The sequence below is a fragment of the Molossus molossus genome, unplaced genomic scaffold, assembly GCF_014108415.1.
Source record: "Molossus molossus isolate mMolMol1 unplaced genomic scaffold, mMolMol1.p scaffold_m16_p_22, whole genome shotgun sequence".
Classification (NCBI taxonomy): Eukaryota; Metazoa; Chordata; class Mammalia; order Chiroptera; family Molossidae; genus Molossus; species Molossus molossus.
The window spans coordinates 11,128,371-11,148,206 of NW_023425358.1; the positions used below are offsets into that span (position 1 = coordinate 11,128,371).

Sequence of the window (19,836 nt, forward strand, 5' to 3'; positions counted from 1 at the left end):
AGGCCCGGGTTTGGTTCCCGCTAAGGGCACGTACCTCGGTTGCAGTTTGTCCCCGGTCCCGGTTGGGGTCCTGTGGGTGGCAACCACTGTATGTGTCTCTCTCACATGGATGTTTCTCTCTCTCCCTCCTGCTCTATCTGAAGATAAATGCAAAAATGTCCTTGGGTGAGGATAAAAAATAAAAATAAAATACTGCCCAGCTACTACTGCCCCCAAACAACCTCCCTGTAGAATTTCTAACTAAATCAGTGTGTTTAGCAAAACAAATACATTTAGAATACTCTGTACTGAAGCGGCCACAAGGGGGCCCTCTGGAGCACTTACAGACCCAGCCTGCTCTTTCCAAAGTACTTGGAGATCCCACTTCTCAAAAAAGCCAACAGGGGTTACTTCTAGTTTCTGTTACCACCCAAGACCACACAGAAGTGGAAATGGAGTGACATCAACCAAGGGCAATTTCACTTTGAGTCTCAGCTTTGCTATCTGGAATGGGATGAAATATCTGAGTCAACGTGAAACTTGGTAGCGATGGGAGGTCTAAAACAGTAATAGTTAAGAATCTGGAGATGAATTGGAAATGCAAAACCCCAACGGCCCACTCAGTAAGCGTGAAGTGCCACCGAGATGTGATGGAGCTCCAGCCCACTGGGCACTCAAGTCCTGGGAGGCACCTCCCTGGCAGTGGTGGGAGGGGCTGTTGTCTTGCTGCGTTGATTGGGAAGGATGCTCTGGAGGTCAAGTTGCTCCCAAGTACCTTTCCCACAGCCTAGCGTGTCCCTGATTTCTCCAGGGAGCATCTGAGAGCAGCTTTAATAAACACAGAGACGAAAGACATGCCCAAAGAAGTCAGGAAGGTCAATGTGGCAACTTCTAAGCATCCAGGCCCAGGACCAGGGTGCCTTTTAGCACAGAATGAGAAGAGCCCTGCACTGTGGTGGCAGCAAGGGTGCCCATGGGCAGCAGCAACGGCCATTTCTTTTCTGTTACGTCTTCAAACAAAGCACTCAGTGGTGGGGGTGGTGGAGGGGAAAAGATTTCAGAAGCAACGGAAGGAGCTTATTTGAAGAACAATCCTCTCCATCTTCCTCGTCGCTCCTTCACCTACCACGGGGCACATATGAATGAGAAGGGGTCGGGGAGCGGGGTGGCTGGAGCATCCTGGCATGTGTTTTTAAAACGGTCCCAGGTGTCCTGATACTTTTCTTTCTCTTCCTTGAGAACCATGGGTCCATTAAGCTTATAGCGGCCATGGGTTGCTTACCTGTTGTAATCTGAGGGAGATTTCACAACTAGCTTTATTGGACTGGTATCCATCAGCCCCTCATTTTAAAAGTTACGTTTACCGCAATTCTTATTGCTAGAGCATTACTCAATGTATCAATTCCTTTTTTAAATCTCTTCTTTTTTTCCTTTATTCTTTTAGGTGTGAGATTACGTTCATAAGGGTGAATAATGCTAGGTCAATTGTAAAGCATCATAATAAAAATAACCTCTGGGAAACAGCCTAGCGTGCTTCGTGAAGTGTAAGAACGGAGTAGACTGAGTCCGGTTCCTGACTTTTTGGACCATAGCAGGCACCTATTCATCTCAGCGTATCGTCGTAACCACGAGATGACATCAGCTTCCTGGAAGAAACGGGCCTTTCCATAGGGGGGTGGGCGGCCCGGCGGAGGCAACTGTGGAGCCTGGTCCCTGCCAGGGTGGGGAGGGGGTGCAGGGACAGTCTGTCCAGCTTCACACCAGCTTTGTGATTTGAGCTGAAGCTATTTGTGCCCCAGTGGCTACATATGGGAAATGGGACTAATAATAGTGCCAACTAACTAAGGTTGTTACAAAGTATAAACACAAGTGAATAGAAACATTCTTGGCACATAGTAGGCACTTAGAAAGCTTGGCTGTTATGGTTACGGGGGAGGGCGAGAAGGAAGGTAAGTAAGGAAAGGCTGAAGCAGCAGAAGTTAGCTTCCCTGCGGTGTCCCTCTCCCTGGGCTCGGTGTGTCCTCCGCCTCTTTTCCACACTGGCGCACATAGCAAGGGGACGCAGACCTGAAGGGCCTCCAAGGGCAGTTTAAACTGATAAAAAAAAAAAAATGGGCCAAAGGGCTCTGGGCTGTGTGGCTCAGTTGGGTGGAGCACTGTCTGGTGCACCAAAGGGTCTCGGGTTCGATTCCTGGTCCGGGCATGTGCCCAGATTGCAGGTTCCATCCCTGGTTGGGGCAATTGAGAGAGGCAACCGATCGATGTTTCTCTCTCTCCCTCTCTCTTCCTTGTTCTCTAAAATCAATGAAAACATGTCCTCTGTGAGGATTTTTTAAAAACAGGCCAGAGCGTGAAGTGGCACCAGCACCTGCGACTGACACCTGCTCCTGGCGGGCTCTTCCCTCTGCTCACTGATGGGACTGATCAGAGGGACCACCTGGGAGAAATCAAGGTGGAGAAAAAGGCAGGGGACAAAACCACACTGTCACGCCCATATTTAGAAGCATCACAAAGGGTTAGTTTTATGAAAAACTCTTGGGGCCAGTTCAAGGCATTTCACCTATCATTTTCATCCATCCATCCAATGGCCTTGTCTAAGTTCCAACCTCCGAGATACTTCTCATCTTGGAAGGCAAAAGATCATTACGATAGGATCCGCTGAGAGCAAACTTGTGAAATAGTGAGTCCAAGCAAGGCGAGTGGGGAAGGGGCGGATGAGACCGTACTGAGGAGAGGGTATCTGAACGGGGCCTGAGGCGGGAGCGTGGCCTCCTGGGATGCAGATGGGGGGTGGAACAGGGGTGGAGGGGATATTCAGGCACAGAGAGAACGGGGAAGCATTCAATATTCTGTGTGAAAACATACTAGACAGGAATCAAGTCACAACTGAAGGATGCATTTTTCCATCCAATCCTCAATGGGCAAAACTGTCCCACTGGGCAAAGCTGTCACATCTCCAACCCCAAAGTGACCTAGACTGCTACGTGTCACTGGCGATGCCCCAGAGCCAAAGCTGGGCAGCCCCAAACCCGCACACCGCACCCCAGAAAGGTTGGTGCTGCCTCACCATCCCTCACCCTGTGGTGGCAAAGCCAACTGGTCTGAGTAACCGGAGGAGATGGGAGAGAGCTGCCCGCTTTGAAAGCGAGGTGGTCACCCTGGCAGTGCCCGTCAGCACCCACAACCGGGGGCCTCGCGGCTGACACGCACGTCCCTCTGAGCTCTCTCTTGCAGGGACATGTCTGGTAGTACGTTCTTTAAAATAACGAATTAATCAAACACAGAAGCCGAGGAGAATGATCACCAGAAGATATTTTTGTACATATATATTTTTAAATCCTCAAAGGAAGAAAACACACACAATTTGAATTATTCTTGAGACGGAAGAGGTCCTTCAATAAGGGAATCCAGGCCTTAGCTGAGGCGAAAGAAGGAAAGAGATGTCCCGACAAAATCCCTCTGTAGCTCCGACAGCAGCACCAAAGCTGCTGGCCTCCTGTCCAAGAGCAAGTCCGCCCGTCTCAGGGAATGGGGAGCTTTGGCAATGATCAGAGAACGCGCCCCCTCCTCGCCACGTGACCCACACACGTGTGATAACAGCACACGCAGCGCACCCACAGAAAAAAAGAACAGTTCTTTTACTTAGAGAAAGGAAGGATAATGGTTACTTAGAAAGTGTCCCAGACAAGCTGTCAAATTGAATTCAGAGGGCTGGAGTCTGACTCCGGGACAGGGCTGGCTGGCGGGATTCCCTGGGGACTGGGGTTTCCTGCCTGCTACAGTTCAGAGACAATGAGCCTTTGTTTCTAGCTCTCTCTCTGTCTCTCTCTCTGTGTCTCTCCCTCTCTTTCTCTCTGTCTCTCTCTCCATCTCTCTCTCTCCCTCTCTCTTTATCTCTCTCTCTTGAAAAAAAGAAAAGCACACACAAAAGCATGCTGCTCTCCAAAGAGGGTCAGATCGAAAGCAGACAAAACATTAACTCTGGAATTTCAAAGGAAAACAATTTTTTTAAAAAAAAACCAAGAGAACAAGCTACTGTCTATTCTATAATAATAAATCTTGCCTTTGGACCACAGAAAGAGTGCACACACACACACACACACACACATTCAGCAATCATCTCTACTTTTGCTAAAAATGGATTAGAGGTATTTCATCATAAAGAAAAAACATATAATGACAAAGTCCTTAACAGGCCCTCCTGTGAAAATGTCCCAGACAAGCTCAGGCCCTCAAGTGTAAGCGCATGTTAGTGGACACGGAGCCGGTGGAGCCCACAACCTGCTGCATGAGAGATGTTATTTACTCCCTAAAAATAACCGGAGATTACCTCACAGCATTACAGGCCTTTTCCTACGGCACACGTGTTCCAGACCACCCCCCACATGCTACCCCAGCCAGGGCAGCAGCACACAGCCCACGCCCACGCCGAACACCTGAACACGCTCTCACTCCCTTTGGCTCCGACGCTGCCCACAGCCCCCGTGTCCCGAACGCTGGACGTGGACACACACGGCCCTCTCCCGGCGCGATGCGCTCGGTGCTTTGCTCTTGGCACACATATTCTGCACTCGTGCACTTTTTCTCCCATTAAAACAACACTTCTTGGGGCATCTTTTCAATGATAGAAAATGTCACAGATAGAGAAAAGCAGAGAGGAAACTGCTGGACCCCGCAGGGCCCTGCATCCTGCCAACCGTATTCCAGCTCTGCGCCTGCCCAGTCCCCTCCCGCGCGGGTTATTCTGAAGCAAATCTCTGGCTTCGGCTCCTTGACTGAGTTTCCTATCTCACAGTCACTCGGTCTTTCACTCGGGTGTGATCATGTCACCCGGAGGCTTGGTGCCCCTGCAGGGCACACTCACCCCCCAGGACTCCCCTGGGTGCCTTCCCCCCATGCCCAACAGAACACACACGCTCCTGCCCCACAGCCCCCCATGTGCACGACAGCCCCAGGCACGCTGACGGGTGTCTTCCGTGTCCACCGTCGCCCCTTCCTTTCAATACCCATTCCCAGCACGACCAGGCTGCGTATTTCTAGAGGCCCCCCATCAGCCTCTAAAATTACAGCAGAAAGGACAGCCACAGAGGACGTCAGTGAGGGGCACATGGCACGGTGTGCTGAGATATCACCCATACTCCAATGCACCGTGTCTGTGTCTTTGATTAAGACGCCCTAAAGGTGGGTGCTGGCTGGGCTGGGCTTGTGTCCCATACACAGTAGGTTCTTCATACATGAAGAGATGATGAGTGGGGTGGAGGAGGGCACGGATCTCAGACTTTGGGTCCACTCCTGTCTGTGGTACAGAGTGACTTCCAGCTCTGCCACCCGCTGCCCGCTCCCTGGGTGGCCTCGCCGGACCCATACCTTCTGGCCTCACTCCTCTTCGGTCACATGAACGGTTGGAGTGGGTGTTCAACTTTAGCGCTCAATGATTTTTTCATCACTTCATTACTCTCAGAGAACTTCTTGTACGTAGTGTGTGTTTTCTGTTTGCCGATATGCAGATTTGTAGCATTCCTTAGGAGTTCTAGAAAATCTCCCTAATAAGACTGAAAGCATCTTGGCGGTCTCACCCACGGTATTACCACTTGAGGTACCACCATGTGACACGGTGTGGTATCCTTTGCGATCCCTGGCACAGTGCCGGCATAAGGTAAACCCTCGAAAATATTCTAATTGTTTCACAACAATAACAGAATTGCTGTTATAATTCATGGAGCTAACACTGAGCACTTGATGGTGTGTCAGACATGATGCTAAGCGATTTATGGGCACAGTGTCATCTCGGAAGGGCCACTAAAATGATCCTCACTTTATACCTGAGGAAACTGAGGCAGAAAAAAGAGTGAGTGACTTGTCCAAGGTCACACAGCCTGCTTGCATTCAAAGCCTGAGATTTTAAGCAATATGTAACAGTGCTGAAATAAGAGATCAATACCTGTTCTAGGTTAATCGAGAGCATGACGTGAAGACGGTTTCAGATGCTGTCAGATGCTTGAATTCAATATGCTGAGATGTGAGAAGCAGCCGGGAGGGACCTCCAGAGACCCCCATTTGAACCCTGCCCTGCTCCAAGACCTGGGGGACTTCAAACGAACCGTCATCAGTCTGTGTCGCGTTTGCTTTCTCGACGGAACGGGATCATGATGATGCCAGCTCATGGGGGTGGTGGGAGGCACAGATGAGATCATGGGCAGGCCAGCGCTTGGCAAACAGTGAAGGGTTGTTGCTGTGTGCACAGCCCCTGCCATCTGGAAACTTCCTCAAGAGAAGCAGGGCTCTCGAGAGCATGATCTTCTGTGCCTGTTAGGCATTCGACCATAAAGGACACAGAAAGGAGTTTCTCCCGCTCTCGTTCCCGTACTTGGCATGTCAGCAGACAGACGTTTTCTCCATTAGCTACGGCAACTGCTGGGGCGGCTGTTCCGCAGGCAGACGCTGTACCGTGGTGGAGACGTGGTTTCGCATTCGGCAGCAGGTCCTGAACGGCTTCCCAGGCTGGGGCTGGAAGCTCAGGGCTCCACGGGCCACGGTGGGTTTATGAGTTCCAGGAGTTAATAAACAAGGAGCTCAATATCCTCTGACTTTTGGAGAGTCGGAGGTATTTAAACAAATCCAGCATGACCCAGAGGAAATGAGGGTTTGCGCAGGCAAAGCCGCCCGAAGGAGAGACGTTTTGGCGCTCGCCTGCCGGCTGTCCAGCTGAGGACGTGGGGAGCCCCCCTGCAGGTTTACCGCGAAGACCAGGCGGACCTCTGATCCATGCCCAGGGCGGACGCACCAGCGTGAGCGCGCAGAGAACGCGGTGTGGAGTCAGTGGTCTTGCTCCAGGACTCATGTGTACTTGGAAAACATACACAGGCTACCATTTTGACCATTTCAGTGTATGTTTCAGTGGTAATAAGTGCATTCCCGTTGTGCAACCGTAACAGTCAAAACTGTTCATTCTAGAACCACTTACATTCTAGAACCCCAGTGTCCCCCCCTGCAAATTCAGGTTACCACATATCTACTTTTTAGAGGCATAAAATGAGGACATAGAAGGAAGGCATTTCTGAGATATGAACTGGTGCACTAATGTAAAGTTGTCAAATCAGTGGTCATTACAACACCATCGATGACGAGTCATGAGCAGGTGGTCCCTTCACTCAACCTGCACCTTCTTTAATATACGAACGGGTCCTGCTCTTCCTGCGCTAGGTCACTTTGGGGCCACGAAAGGTCAAGATCAACTGCCCCGTGGGGGCTCTGAGATGGGTCTTGTTTTCCTCTTTCTAGTTCAGTGTCTGCACTGGACGACAGGGCTTCTCAGGTTGGCTGCGAGCTATCAGAGTAACCTGGAGAGCTTTATAAAAATGTTCAGTGCCCACACGTCCTTCCTAGAGATTCTGAATTAATTGGTCATGTTTGGGATCTGAGCGTAAGTATTTTATTTTATTTATTTAAATATGTTTGTATTGATTTTTGAGAGAGAGAGAGAGAGAGAGAGAGGAAGGGAGAGAGAGAGAGAGAAACATCAATGTGAGAGAGAAACATTGATCGGCTGCCTCCTGCACTCCCCCGACTGGGGATCGAGCCTGCAACCTGGGCAGATGCCCTGACCGGAAACCGAACCAGGACCTCTCAGTCCATAGGATGATGCTCAGTCCACTGAGCCACACCGGCTGGGCTATATTTTAAACTGATTTTTGTATTTATTTTTGCATTTTCATTGTTGGAAAACATACACAGACCACCATTTGACCATTTCAGTGTATGTTTCAGTGGTAATTAGTGCATTCCCGTTGTGCAACCGTAACAGTCAAAACTGTTCATCTTTCCACACTGAAACTGTCCCATTAAACAAGAACTCCCCACTCCTCCCCCAGACCTTGGGAACCTCCATTCCGCTGTCCGTTTGCCTAGTCAGGGCCCCTCCTCCGGGGGCAGTCCTGCACTGTGCGTCCGACAGTGGCAGTATTTGCCAACAGCTCACCACGCGATTTCTGCAGTTAGGACGACGGGAAAGAGAACAGCGCAGGGATGCAGGTGGGGGTGATGGTGGGAGACTAGGAACAGAGCAAAATAGTGGAGAACAATTCAAATCTCTGCCCCAACTGCACTTCAACCAGGTGTTGTTTCCATGGAAAACCAGCCGGAGGGGAAAGGCTGTGTTTGCAGAAAGACCACCAGCACCAAGGGACTCCGACCCCCACAGCTTGGGTTGGAGTCCTGGCTCTGCTGCTGAGTCACTGTGTGCCCTCCAGTGAGCTATGGGACATCGCCCGGGTCACTTTGTCTGTCTGCAACTTGGAGAGGATCCTATCTGCCTCTAGGGGTGGCGCCAGGCTGCAGAGCGGAGGCACAGCAGGTGGATGAGAATGAAGCCCTGCAGACTTCGGCACAGAGGACGGCGTGGCCGCTAGTGCAGGTGGGCAGTAGATGCTTCCGTCCCATGTCGCTTAAGTGCACCGGCCTTGATAACTGAAGGTGGAGAGAGCCCCCTGTTCTGGTCGGGTCCAATCTATGGCCATAGAATATTTCAGAAAGGGGCTGAAAGACGGTTATACATTAATTTTTAAAAACTAGTTTTACTTCCTGGGCACAAATAAGCTTTAGAGAGTACAATGGTTTTCAAGAGACAAGCTGGAGGGGTGATTATGGCACGTTGAAGTCAAAGGCATTCTCATTTGATAAGCGCATTGAAGAAGCATCAATAGACATCATCTCCTCAACTTCTTTCCTTTGTGCTTGATGCCAGCACCTGCCCTGTGTGGAGCGTGTGCCCGCGTGTGCACACACACACACACACACAGCACTCTGGTGTCTCGATGAACTCTGGGTTTGTTTGGGGCTCTGTGTGTGTCTTACTTTGAACGAGATGGAGCCAAGGTTGCAGGATGTGTTCTCTTTAGTTTTCCATTTAATATTTTAAGAAATAAAGGTAGGGATTAGAGAAAGGCAGAAGAGAGCAGGTAGGGAGGGGAGTGGATGGAGGGATAGAGAGCCGGATCAGCTTTGTCTTGCTAATGCACTTTGTTTTGTGGCTGATGGCCATCCAGACAGATTCAGACCACCTCACAAGGGGGAGGCGACAGAACAGCAAGACAGCTCAAGTGGAAAGCGTTATTGGGGACAAAAGCCGCACCTGCAAAGCGCAGCCTTAATCGTCTCTAGAGGCCAGGCCAATGCTGGGAGATAAAGGCCCAGCTCCACCTGAATGAGAGTCTGGCAGCACGCGTCTGCCTGGATGCTCCAGTCAATTCATTTCGGAAGAGGGTTGCTACCCAGCCAGGGCGAGCTGCTCCCGCGATGCCTGAATGGGCCCGGTGGCCTTACACACGTCCTCACTGTACACAGAAGGACCGAGGGAAGGAGGACATGGAGTGCGGCAGGTAGAGGCGAGGGCTGAAAGCGCAGGCCCCTGGAGTTCAACTCAGGCAGACTAGCTTCTGAACCACAATCTGTATCGTAAACCCAATATCAAAAATTCTCTCATCGGCTCCGCCGCAGTGTCTCGTTAGTTAATACTGACTTTTCAGCCAGCCTTAGCCTGTGGAGCTGGAGGAACTTTTTAGGATCTCCCTCCCTCCCTCCCTCCCTCCCTCCCTCCCTCCCTCCCTCCCTCCCTCCCTCCCTCCCTCCATCTCTTCTTTCCTTCCTTCCTCCTTCCCTCCGTATCCTCCCCCTCCTTCCCTTCCCTTCTTCCCTCTCCCTCCAGGTCTTCCTTCCTCTCTCTTTCTCTTCTTTCCTTCCCTCTTTCCAGGAAGTGGGTCCCCATGTGCAGATGGGGGGTGGGGGTGGGGGTTGAAAGCAGGCAGCTCTCACTCCGTGGCTGAGAAGTCAAAGCCCCACAGTCTGGACTTGACTCCAACTGACTTGGTCCAGCCCCCATATTTGACAGGAAACTAAGGTTTGGGGGATGAAGTGATTTCTCCTAAGTAAGCCAAAAGTGGCCTGACCTCCAATCGAGGGTGTTACTCTAATCTATTTTCTCTCTCTCTCTTTTTTTATCCTCACTCGAGGACATTTTTGCATTTATTTTCAGATAGAGTGGGAGGGAGAGAGGGAGGAAGAGAGAGAGAGAAACATCGATGTGAGAGACACATACCGACTGGTTGCCACCCCCACGACCCAACCGGGGCAGGGACGAACTGCAACCGAGGTAGGTGCCCTTAGTGGGAACCAAACCTGGGACTCTCTGGTCCACAGGCCGATGCTCTAACCGCTGAGCCAAACTGGCCAGGGCCCATTTTCTCTCTTATAGACATTTGAACGTGATGTTAAATAGGCCATCAAGTAAAATGTGGCTTGGACTGTAGAGTGAATCAACATAATTTTGTTTGCACGGCAACATTCAGTAAATCCGATTTGGAAAGGAAAACAGTAGCATAAATAGGACTCGCTCAGGGTGAGGTAGGGGAGAGGCAAACGCAAACCACACAAGTTTACAATCAGATTCATCACGTTGTATATTTTCTCCACTAAATTGGTTGTCATCATTTGATTCTAAATGATTCACAGGAAACACAAAGTCCTATACGATCAAAGGCATGACCTTGACCAAGACACCCAGGCTGTTGGGGTCTTTGTTTCCTCCATAACCCATGAGGATTTTGAACCAAATAAATGATTTCAAAGTTTCTTCCATTAGAAGAACCTTGCGTTTGTCTGAAATATTTTGTTGTGTGACTCTAAATGCAACTGATGCTAAAACCTTCTGCCTTTGTAAAGAAGACGTGGTGAAGGAGAGGGGCCGAGGCAGAGGCAATGCCTGGTATACTCCTCCTCATTCTTCAAGTCCACACACAAAAGCCCCTCCAGGGAATTTTTCTTCTGCCTTGGGTGGACTTTTCTCATTCCATTTTTTTCTCCCTCAAACCATTCTATTCACTTGTTTAAATGCCTAAAATCTAACACAGTATCGAGAGCAATAAACCTTTACAATATTGCTTTATAAATAAAGATGCTGAGAAATGCTACTAAAATGTTTGCAAAAATGATCACTGACAAAAAAAATTGTTTGCTGAGACTGTTTTCTTTTTCTCTCAACCAAACCAAACCAAACCAACTAGACCAAACCCTCAAATGGCCACTCTGGAACTGCTAAACATTGTTTTACGAAGTTTTAAATGTAACGTCGCAAGGATCCCTAAAACCTTCATTTCGTTATCTTCAACAGAGAAAAACCCAATTTTCAGCTTTGCCAGTGAGCACTATCTATTTCACTCCACGACCAAAACATTTCCTTTCCTGGAGTGACAACTTCAAGTCCTCTCTTTACGATGTTATTACACGGTATTTTGAAACCTTGTCATATTTTTTCAACCGGTGGCGCAAGCGGGATAAACGTTGGCGTCTCGCGTCGGCTGCTGGAAGGAGCGTGTGGGACCAGCGAGCCGGCGCACGGCCGCGCCAGGGACAGAGGAGACGCCCAGAGCACGGGAGAGCAGACTCACCCTCTTTGACGCTCAGCCGCGGGGACTGGTCTGTGTGGGAGGTTGTGTTATAGGCCAACAGTGAACCTGAAAGGAAAGGAAAAGCAGGTTGTAACCCAGACGTTCTCCTGAGATGAAGGCCCGGAGGTGACGTGAGAAGGGAGTGGGAGGGGACGAGGCAGGGAGAGGGGACGAGGGACAGATGGGTCCTTCAGAGAAAGAACAAGTTAGTGTAATGCATTCCGGGGACTGTCATAGCTTCCCGGAGTTCGAAGCAGAGTTCGGACAGAACGCTTGTGGGTGGGACACCCCCAAGCTCTCCCCGGCAGGTCCTGCTCCAGACGTCTCGGGCTCCACACCACGCATGGCAGGAGTGTGGGCCGGGGAATCCGAACACCAGGGCCCGCCCCTGTCCTGCCCTCCACAGCCCGTAAGCAGCTTTATGTGTCTAGACCTTGATTTCTTCATCCGAAAAGCGCAGGGGCTGAACTGCAGCAGGGCTGGCCGACTCAGAGGCCAGAGAGTAAATATTTCAGCCTTTGCAGGCCTGAGACACAGTCTCGCTCGCGCATTCTTCTCTGTTTTTGTTTTGTTTTGTACGTGGGCCAGAGCTGGCCAGAGCTGGCCTGCAGCCTGCGGTCTGCCAGGCCCTGGAGGAGAAGACGGGGCAGCCTCCTGCTCTGATGGCCTCTGGGTCTGTGTGTGGGGCTTCCCACGGGTGGGCCAGGCGCTTGGAGAGCCACTGTGCTGGAGGGCTGTTGGGGGCTGGAAGGGGGTGGGGCTGCCGTTTTCCCAATAGCAACTTTGCCTCCTTTTGCATATGTCTAAGAAAAGACCACCGAGAGGCCCAGCACACTGCATTTTCGGTCACCCCGAGCGCTGCCAGTCTTCTAAAATGAACCTGACTGCGTACCTAGTCTGCATCGGGCACTAGTGCTGGCATTTTAAAGGCATCACAGTTTTTGCTCCAGCGGGGTGGCTCAGCAGTGTCCTGTACACCAAAAAGGTTGTGGGTTCAATGCCCAGTCAGGCAACTGATTGATGTTCTTTCTCACTTCGATGTTTCTCTGTCTCTCTCTCAAATCAATAAGCATGTCCTCGGGGGAGGATTAAAAAAATAAAAACAAAATGAAAAAATAAAAATAAAGGCATGCTAGTTGTGTTTTTTCGTTGCTGTTGTTGTTGCATATAAAAAACATTCTCCCTTCTTTCCTAAAACTGGTCTCGTTCCTTAGATTCAAGCAAATTCAAGAGTTTTATTTTGCCAAATGTAGTGTTTTTTTTTTGTTTGGGTTTTTTTTTTTTTTTTTTTTTTTTTCAATTCTCCTCCAGATTCTTTTGGGGAAACTAAAGTGCTATCATGACGGGGCTGGAATCTACGTCTACAATGGACCCCGGAGCTTGCCGAGGGCTTGAGGCTGAAGAAGTCTTTCCCGGCAACCCTCTCCTGCTCCCTGGGGATGAGTGGACCGACTTGGGTGCCAAGGCCTGGAACAGGGAATGGGCTGGCAGACACTCCTATTTTTAGTTTCGAGTCATGGCAGGGACGCAGGAGTGGAGCTGCAGCCTCACCCACTGTGGGCGTTTGGTTGTGTGCCCCGGAGAAAATGCGTGTGCCCTTCCCAGCCAGACGACGAGGGAGAGCATTTTCTAAAAACCATCCAGCTGCCTAGAACCGATGACTTCTGGCTCGGGCGACTTATTTCTAGCTCTGAAATAGTTCCAGACAAACAAGAGGAGGGTGGTGGTGGGATTGAGCCTGCTCCATGCCAACACGGCTACGTGGATCCCGTCTCAGAAATGAGCCGGTCACATACATGAACATCCAAGAACCCGGCGTATTTGGTTATTCTGTTCTCAAAACTATTAAGGACAAAGGGAGGCTGGAACAACCTCATCTTAATATAGTTGTTCTGCAAATCAGAGTTTAAAATTAGACCAGCCTCTTACCACTCAGTAGCCTAGTGACATCCATCAGTTGACCTAATCTCTCTAAGCCATAGGCTTCTCATAAAAAATGAGCTAATAATCACACCTAATGCGGCATTGTGAGGATTGAATAAAATAATACACATAAATTGCTCAGAAAGACCTTGGCTCATAATAAGTGTTCAATAAATGCTAGCTATTATCATCACTATGTTTATATTCCTTCTCCCACAGATGCCACAATTACGTACAATAAACCCGTGACAAAGAGCTTGCTGAGTATTAGTCTTGTCCTCTGGAATTAGTTACAAGTGGGATCTCCCGCAATCAGAAATAGTCCTCCGTAACTGGAAGGAGGTGGAGAAACGGACTCGAACGTTCCAAGGGACTAGGAAGGAGTCTCAGGAGTAACCAAGAATGTCTGCCTCTCTGTCCCCGACGTTCTCCCTCAGGCTGAAACCTCACGGCTGGAGCAAATAAAGAAAAATGATGGTCTCGGAGGAGCAAGCTGCCTGAGTCATTAGTGCAGATTTAGCTAAGAGCACGAAGCTTAGATAAACCACATTTATTAAATTTCCCCCGTGGTGAACGTTCTTGTTTGGGCACACGTGAATTCCACAGGAAACTCCCAGAAAGCCAAGAGAAAGGGTCGTTTGACCTCTGCAAAGCTCGCATGAAATACATATTTCATGGTCACCTAGGAAAGGGGTTTTTCCCTGAAGACTGTTCTTGGTTCAAGTTTCACTCCCAGAAGGAGGCTCCGGCTGCCTTCCCTGAGGAGGGGCTGCTCATGGGCATCCGGCCCCTCCCGAGGGACCCGCATTCCCTTCCCTTCTCCGATCCTGATTTAGGTCCTCAGGCTACCGAGGGTGGCACCGGGCACTCTTTTCTTAAGGGGACTTGTTCTGATGCGAGAAGGTCCTCCCTGGAGCCTGGCCTCCCTCTCTGTGGCTTTGGATTTCTTTGCCCGGCTTTGAGGCTCCTTCTGCCTGAGGCTAATGTGCCGTGAGCACCCCATCTTTGCGGAGGCCACCTCCTCCGAGTAAACAGGCTGAGCTCAGAGGAAGGCGGCCAACACCGGACCGCTCACTGCGGCAAACGCTTTGTATCTGTTCTCACTTAACCTTCCACAAGCTGTGTGAAACCAGAATCCCGTGATTCCTCTTTCCCGGCTGAAGACATCAGCATTCAGAGAAATCAAGTGAGGTGCCCAGGATCACACAGCCAGAAAGCCCAGGAGGCAGGGCTCCGCAGACCCCGCAGCCTGCAGGCTCCGTCTAAGAAACAGACAACACTCCCTGGCGGGGTTAGAAGTCAGCACAGTGGTTACCTTTGGGGAGAATGGGTGATGACGGAGGGAGGGCACAGGGGGCTTCTAGTCTATTCCTTGCCCTGGGAGTATTTAAACAAGTGAGTAGATCCACTTTGTGATAATTCCTTGAGTTGCACATTTATGATTTTTGCATTTCTCTGTACGTTCCAGTTCAGTACAACATCCGTCTACGCGTTCTTTGTTTTGCACTAGTGAGTGTCTACAGGCGTAGGTGTGTGTCTCTCTGGGGCCCTGGGAAGCACGGAGCGTCTGCTGTTGAGAATGGAAGGGCCTCCCCGTGTGAGAACAGGACACTATCAATCTCCACTCCGTCCCCCGCTGGAGACAGTGTTTGGGGTCTGAAAGAAGAAGGAAATGAGCGGAGTGAAGCTTCGCAGGTGTGGGGCCGAGCCCAGCAACTGGGCTTTCTTCAGCTCTGCATCGCCCCCACCTCTTCATGGGGACACCTGGAGCAGGAGCGGCGACGGTCCCAGTGCCAAAGCCTTTGTCTCCTGTCGCATGGAGAGTTCTCCAGCGCCCCGCCCTCAGCCGGCCTATTGAATCGGGGTCTCCCTTTTCTCTGCACTGTGCTAATGGCTCGGATGGGGAGGGCGAGGGGGAGGGAAGTAGGGCCTGGCTGACTACTGAGTCCGGGGAAACCTGGCCTTTTGTTCTGCTGGGGTCCTGTTCTCCTTTCCTGGTCAGACCCGGGCCTGGAAGGGGTAATACTTCACCAGCTTAATGGCCTGGCCCCGTCACCTCGGCCCGACCATCCAAGGCTCCGTGGCAATGCCATCAGATGCAAAATGTGTTTTCCATTAAGTTTAAATTAAAAATGAGAATCAAGATAGATACCTTCTCGGTGGCCTCCCCGTCACACAGCATATTTCATCCTCTTGTGCCCCCACTATTTCAAAACACGGTTCCTTAGTCTTTTTCCCAGGTCAGGCCCCGTTATACATACAAAACCCAACTTGTTGTAAAATGAAAAGAGACCTTTTCTTTCTCCTGCCTCTGGCCGCCCCTCCCAGGACCTTCTGGGCTCCCAGAAACCCCAAACTCCCCCCAGTGGCCCTGAGTTTGAACTGCCAGTTGGGGACAGCTTCGCCCAATCTCATTTCCCCCAGGCCGCGACTGTAAATACGGCCTCTGGCTGTGCCGGCAGAGATACTGTGGGTCAGGTCCAGAGTGGGGTGCGGCGGACGAGCGAGCAGGACATGGTTCGTGTGGTGATAGGTTTGGCTTAATCTGCCTCATTCCAGGAGGCCACAGGAAAGTTTTCGGAAAGCGTTTATCTCTTGGGACGAATAAAAACAGAAAAGGCTGTGGGGAAAGTGGTCTGGCCCTCAGCATGGAAGGCCTGCGGGAGTGAGGCTACTTCTGAAGCAGAGGAGGGAAGGCGAGTGTGGGGCCGCTTAGCTTCAGCGCTGTCTGGTCATCTCGCCCCGGGGGAGGCTGGGGGCCCGGCTTCAGCCTGGGGCTGCAGAGGCCTGGGCCTCAGACACCGGCTGCCCTCCACTGGCTGTGTGCTTCGGACCAATGTCTGCAGCACTCCAGGCCACAGTTGCTTTAGCTTTAAAATGGGGATTATGAGTGGTCCACGTGGTGTCCACAAGGGGGCATCCTGTCCATGTAAAGTGAATGACACCTGGGGAGACGCCCACGGGAGCCCCAGCGTCTCCCCGAGGCTCCAGAATGAGGCTAAGTTCTCTGTGCACCCTCCCCAGGCCACCGTCCTCCTCGCGCTCAAGTGTGGCCAGTGTCACAGAGGGACCAGGGTACAGCCACTCTGTCGGGAACAGCTGAAAAGCCTCGGCCTGGAGAACAGGCACCTCCAGGCAGGCAGGATCAATGCTAATAGGCCAGGCGATCAGAGGACAGAGGGGCTTGGGACATTGCTATTTATCCTCCACCCTGGAAAATGAATCGAAAATGTGCTCTTTAACATTTAAAGTTTAGCTTCCCTCCCGGGCGCCCAGAATGCATACCCAAGCACCTTTGTGAAAGCGTAAACGGGGTGCCAGAGCTTCTTATCCTACAAGGTTCCTGTTCACTGCGAAGTCCGGAGACCAGACCAGCACAGCCGCCTCGGAGCCTCTGACGTGCAGGGAGCTGAGGTCTCCAGCGGCCCACGGCTGACCGTCCTTAGCCCACAGAACTTCCTCCTTCTGTGTGGAGGAGCTCAGCTGTTTTCCTTCCACTTCTTGCCAAAGTGGAAATGTTTGAACCCTGTGCTCCCTTTGACAAAAGGACAAGTAGGTGACAAAGCACGGGCACTAGTGTCCCTTCCTCCTGCCTCAACTCAGCTGCCCGGCCTCTGTCCCAGAGCACCGGCCTCCCCGCCTGAGCACAAAACATCCGCTGGAAGTCCGTCTGGAAAAACAATGAAGTGTTTGAAGACACCCTGGTGGACACCAGGGAGCTCCCAGCAATTCAGGCAGCAGACGGCCACCAGGCATGTGACCTGCAGTGGTTTAGCGGGACAACCACCACCCAAAGCCACTGGGTCCCAGGGGCTGGAACCTAAAGGTAGGCACCAATGAGAAAGAGGCATGAACCCAAACTGTTCTCCAGGACAGCAGGTCATTTTAAGTCCAGGTTCCTCAAAGGCTTCTAGACGACTACAGCACTGTGCGGGGCAAGCTGGCTTTGGCGGGCCGATGGGTTTTTACAGCGACGCACAGCCCACTTCCGTCGGGCTGTCTCCACATCATATCACATACGTGCTTCGCTGCCTCTCAAGTCTGGAAATGTGTTCCACTAATAACCTCCTTTCTGGAAATGCCATTTCCTTTTTGCTACTTTGGGGTGTCTCCCTTAATGCCCACAAATATTCTTGACAAATAAAGAAGGAAAAAGAAGGCACTCACGCTTCTCCTTGTCCTGCTACCAATACCCCCAAACCCCAGTCTCCCTTACTCTCCCCGTGGGGCACGCCCTCTGCTCCCATCCACAGAGAGCCTCCTCTACGGTTGCCAGTGACCAGCCCACCAAATTCCTGGACCTCTGAGCAGATGCTGGCCTTACTTCAGGATCAACGGCTTGGGTTCCACTGTGGCAGGAAGTCCTCGTGGGGACCGGGGTTGTTTACGGACCTGCCAGAAAGGGGCCTGGGGAGCACATGGCACGACTGGGCTTTCTTCACATCAAGTCAGAATGAGCTTGAGCACTTCCTTCACAAGGGCATCTGTCCTGGAGCCTGGGGTTCCGGGCCCACACTGCTGCTGCCCATCCCTTCTCCCACGAAGGAAGAGAAGGGCCAGTGAGTCCTGGACCTCCGCCATCGACGCGGGGACACGCAGGAAGGTGGGAAAGTGCCTTCGCTTCGCTGTTCCCTTTGTCTACGCCCTCTCTCACCCCGCCTGCTCGGCCAGCATCCTCACAGCATTCTGTGCAAGGATGCTATTTTTTTAAAAAGCCTTTAAATACTTAAAGGCCGAAAAATACAGATCATTAGAAAATGCCAGTTCTCCAAAGCTCAGGAAAATCTGGGTGGAACATTGCCCCCTTTTTTTGAAATGGTTGTGTCTTGGGCTGACCTCATGTTGCAGCAAGACTCAGACATGAGGTCATTGCTCTGGTGTTAACATATACGGCGTCATCCACCCCCTCCCACGGGATGCCAGACGCCTCGGAGAGGTGGCCGAAGAGCCGGAGGCACCGGGGGAAACTTCCGAAGGCGTGTTTAAAATGTACAACTTTTAAAGCCAGTGTGTGTTGTCTCCACCCCACACGACGCTCTGTTGCAGGACAAGACAAACCATGGCAAGGATGGTGAGCTGAAGACCCACGGACAATGGAGAGCAAATGGAGATCTAGCTATCCCAGGGCCCAGGACCAGGGAAAAGCTGCCCGAAGGCACTGTCCGAGGATCTCAGCTTTGAAGGGCTTTGAATTTTCTTTTTTCTTTACTGATTGTAGAAAGAGAAGAAGGAGAGGGAGAGAGATATAGAAACATCGATGAGAGAGAACATCAATTGGCCGCCTCCTGCATGCTCCCCACTGGGGATTTGGCCCACAACCTGGGCCTGTGCCCAGACCGGGAATCAAACTGGCGACCTCCTGGCCGATGCTCAACCACTGAGCCACACCGGCTGGGCTGAAGGGGTGTTAGAATCATCAAACTCCTCCTCTCCGAACCTTAAGGCCATCAGGACTCCCAGCAGTCTCGGCCGCTGACAGCAACCATGCATGCTGAGGCTGCCTGTCTGTCTGTGGCGGGGTGACTGGTGGACTCCTCATGGGAGCAGTCCACGTCTGCTACCTGTACTTCCACTCCCCGATCTCAGTACCATCTTTTCTGACCACAGAAAACCCTTTAATACTTGGGGTCATCGGTATGCCACCTGGCCCGGATTTCTGGTGAAGGGTTAAGGCCGAGGTTATCGGGCCTAAAAGTATTCTCTTCCTATCTCGGTGTATGTTTCCCACCGAATGACACTGAAATCAAGTTGTTGGTGCTAGAGAAGCCCCCTCGGGGAGAAATCTTTGCGAACGGTGCCCTCTCTTTCGTAAACTTTCTCTTCCAAAGCGTTTTCCTCCTGACTGTCAGGAGAAAGCTTCCAACAGGTCCTAACCCACCCCCGCTTCTGCCTTCCCTGCTCAGCTCAGAGCGGGTGCAGGTAGAGTCACAAAGGTGGGGTTAGGAGGTGCTAGCGTGACCCCAAGGATGAAAGGACCTTAATGTGTGCACATTCAAATCCTTAAATCCCAGACCCCTGATTCTGGGTTTGCTGTAGGGACCCTAAGGCATTGCTCAGGAGAACCCAGTGGGGGACCCACACTTTCACAGTTACGGGGCGAAGGAGCTTCTGGGAAGGGGTTTTCAGAGGAAGTGTGTGGCCAGCGGTGGGCAGACCCTCTGGGCCTCAGCTCCCTGCTTGGTCTCCATTCCTCATTTTACTTCCCTGACGCCAGGACGGTGCCAGCCCTCTGACAGGGTCTCGGGGGCCCGCGTGACCTCCGTGACCTCCGTCACTCAGGGCCCAAACCTGCAGCCCCTGCAGCCTTCCCTGCCAGGAGTGGGCCTGGGAGAGCTCTCCCCGCCCTGGGGACCAGCCCCACCCTCCCGGGGTGCCCCCCGCCTGCCTAGCTCTCCCCGCCCTGGGGACCGGCCCCATCCTCCCGGGGTGCCCCCCGCCGGCCTAGCTCTCCCCGCCCTGGGGATGGGCCCCATCCTCCCGGGGTGCCCCCCGC

The 19,836-nt window shown here is 51.8% G+C and overlaps 1 protein-coding gene across 3 annotated transcripts in view; it reads right to left on the reverse strand.

The window, feature by feature from the left end:
- The window catches only part of FLI1 (Fli-1 proto-oncogene, ETS transcription factor), a 119,829-nt gene that overhangs the window by 19,339 nt on the left and 80,654 nt on the right, over positions 1-19,836 (reverse strand). For all 3 annotated transcript variants that reach the window (XM_036276667.1, XM_036276669.1, XM_036276668.1), the window contains one exon: positions 11,421-11,486. In XM_036276667.1, coding sequence (XP_036132560.1) covers positions 11,421-11,486 — 66 coding nt within the window. The remainder of the gene's footprint in view (positions 1-11,420; positions 11,487-19,836) is intronic.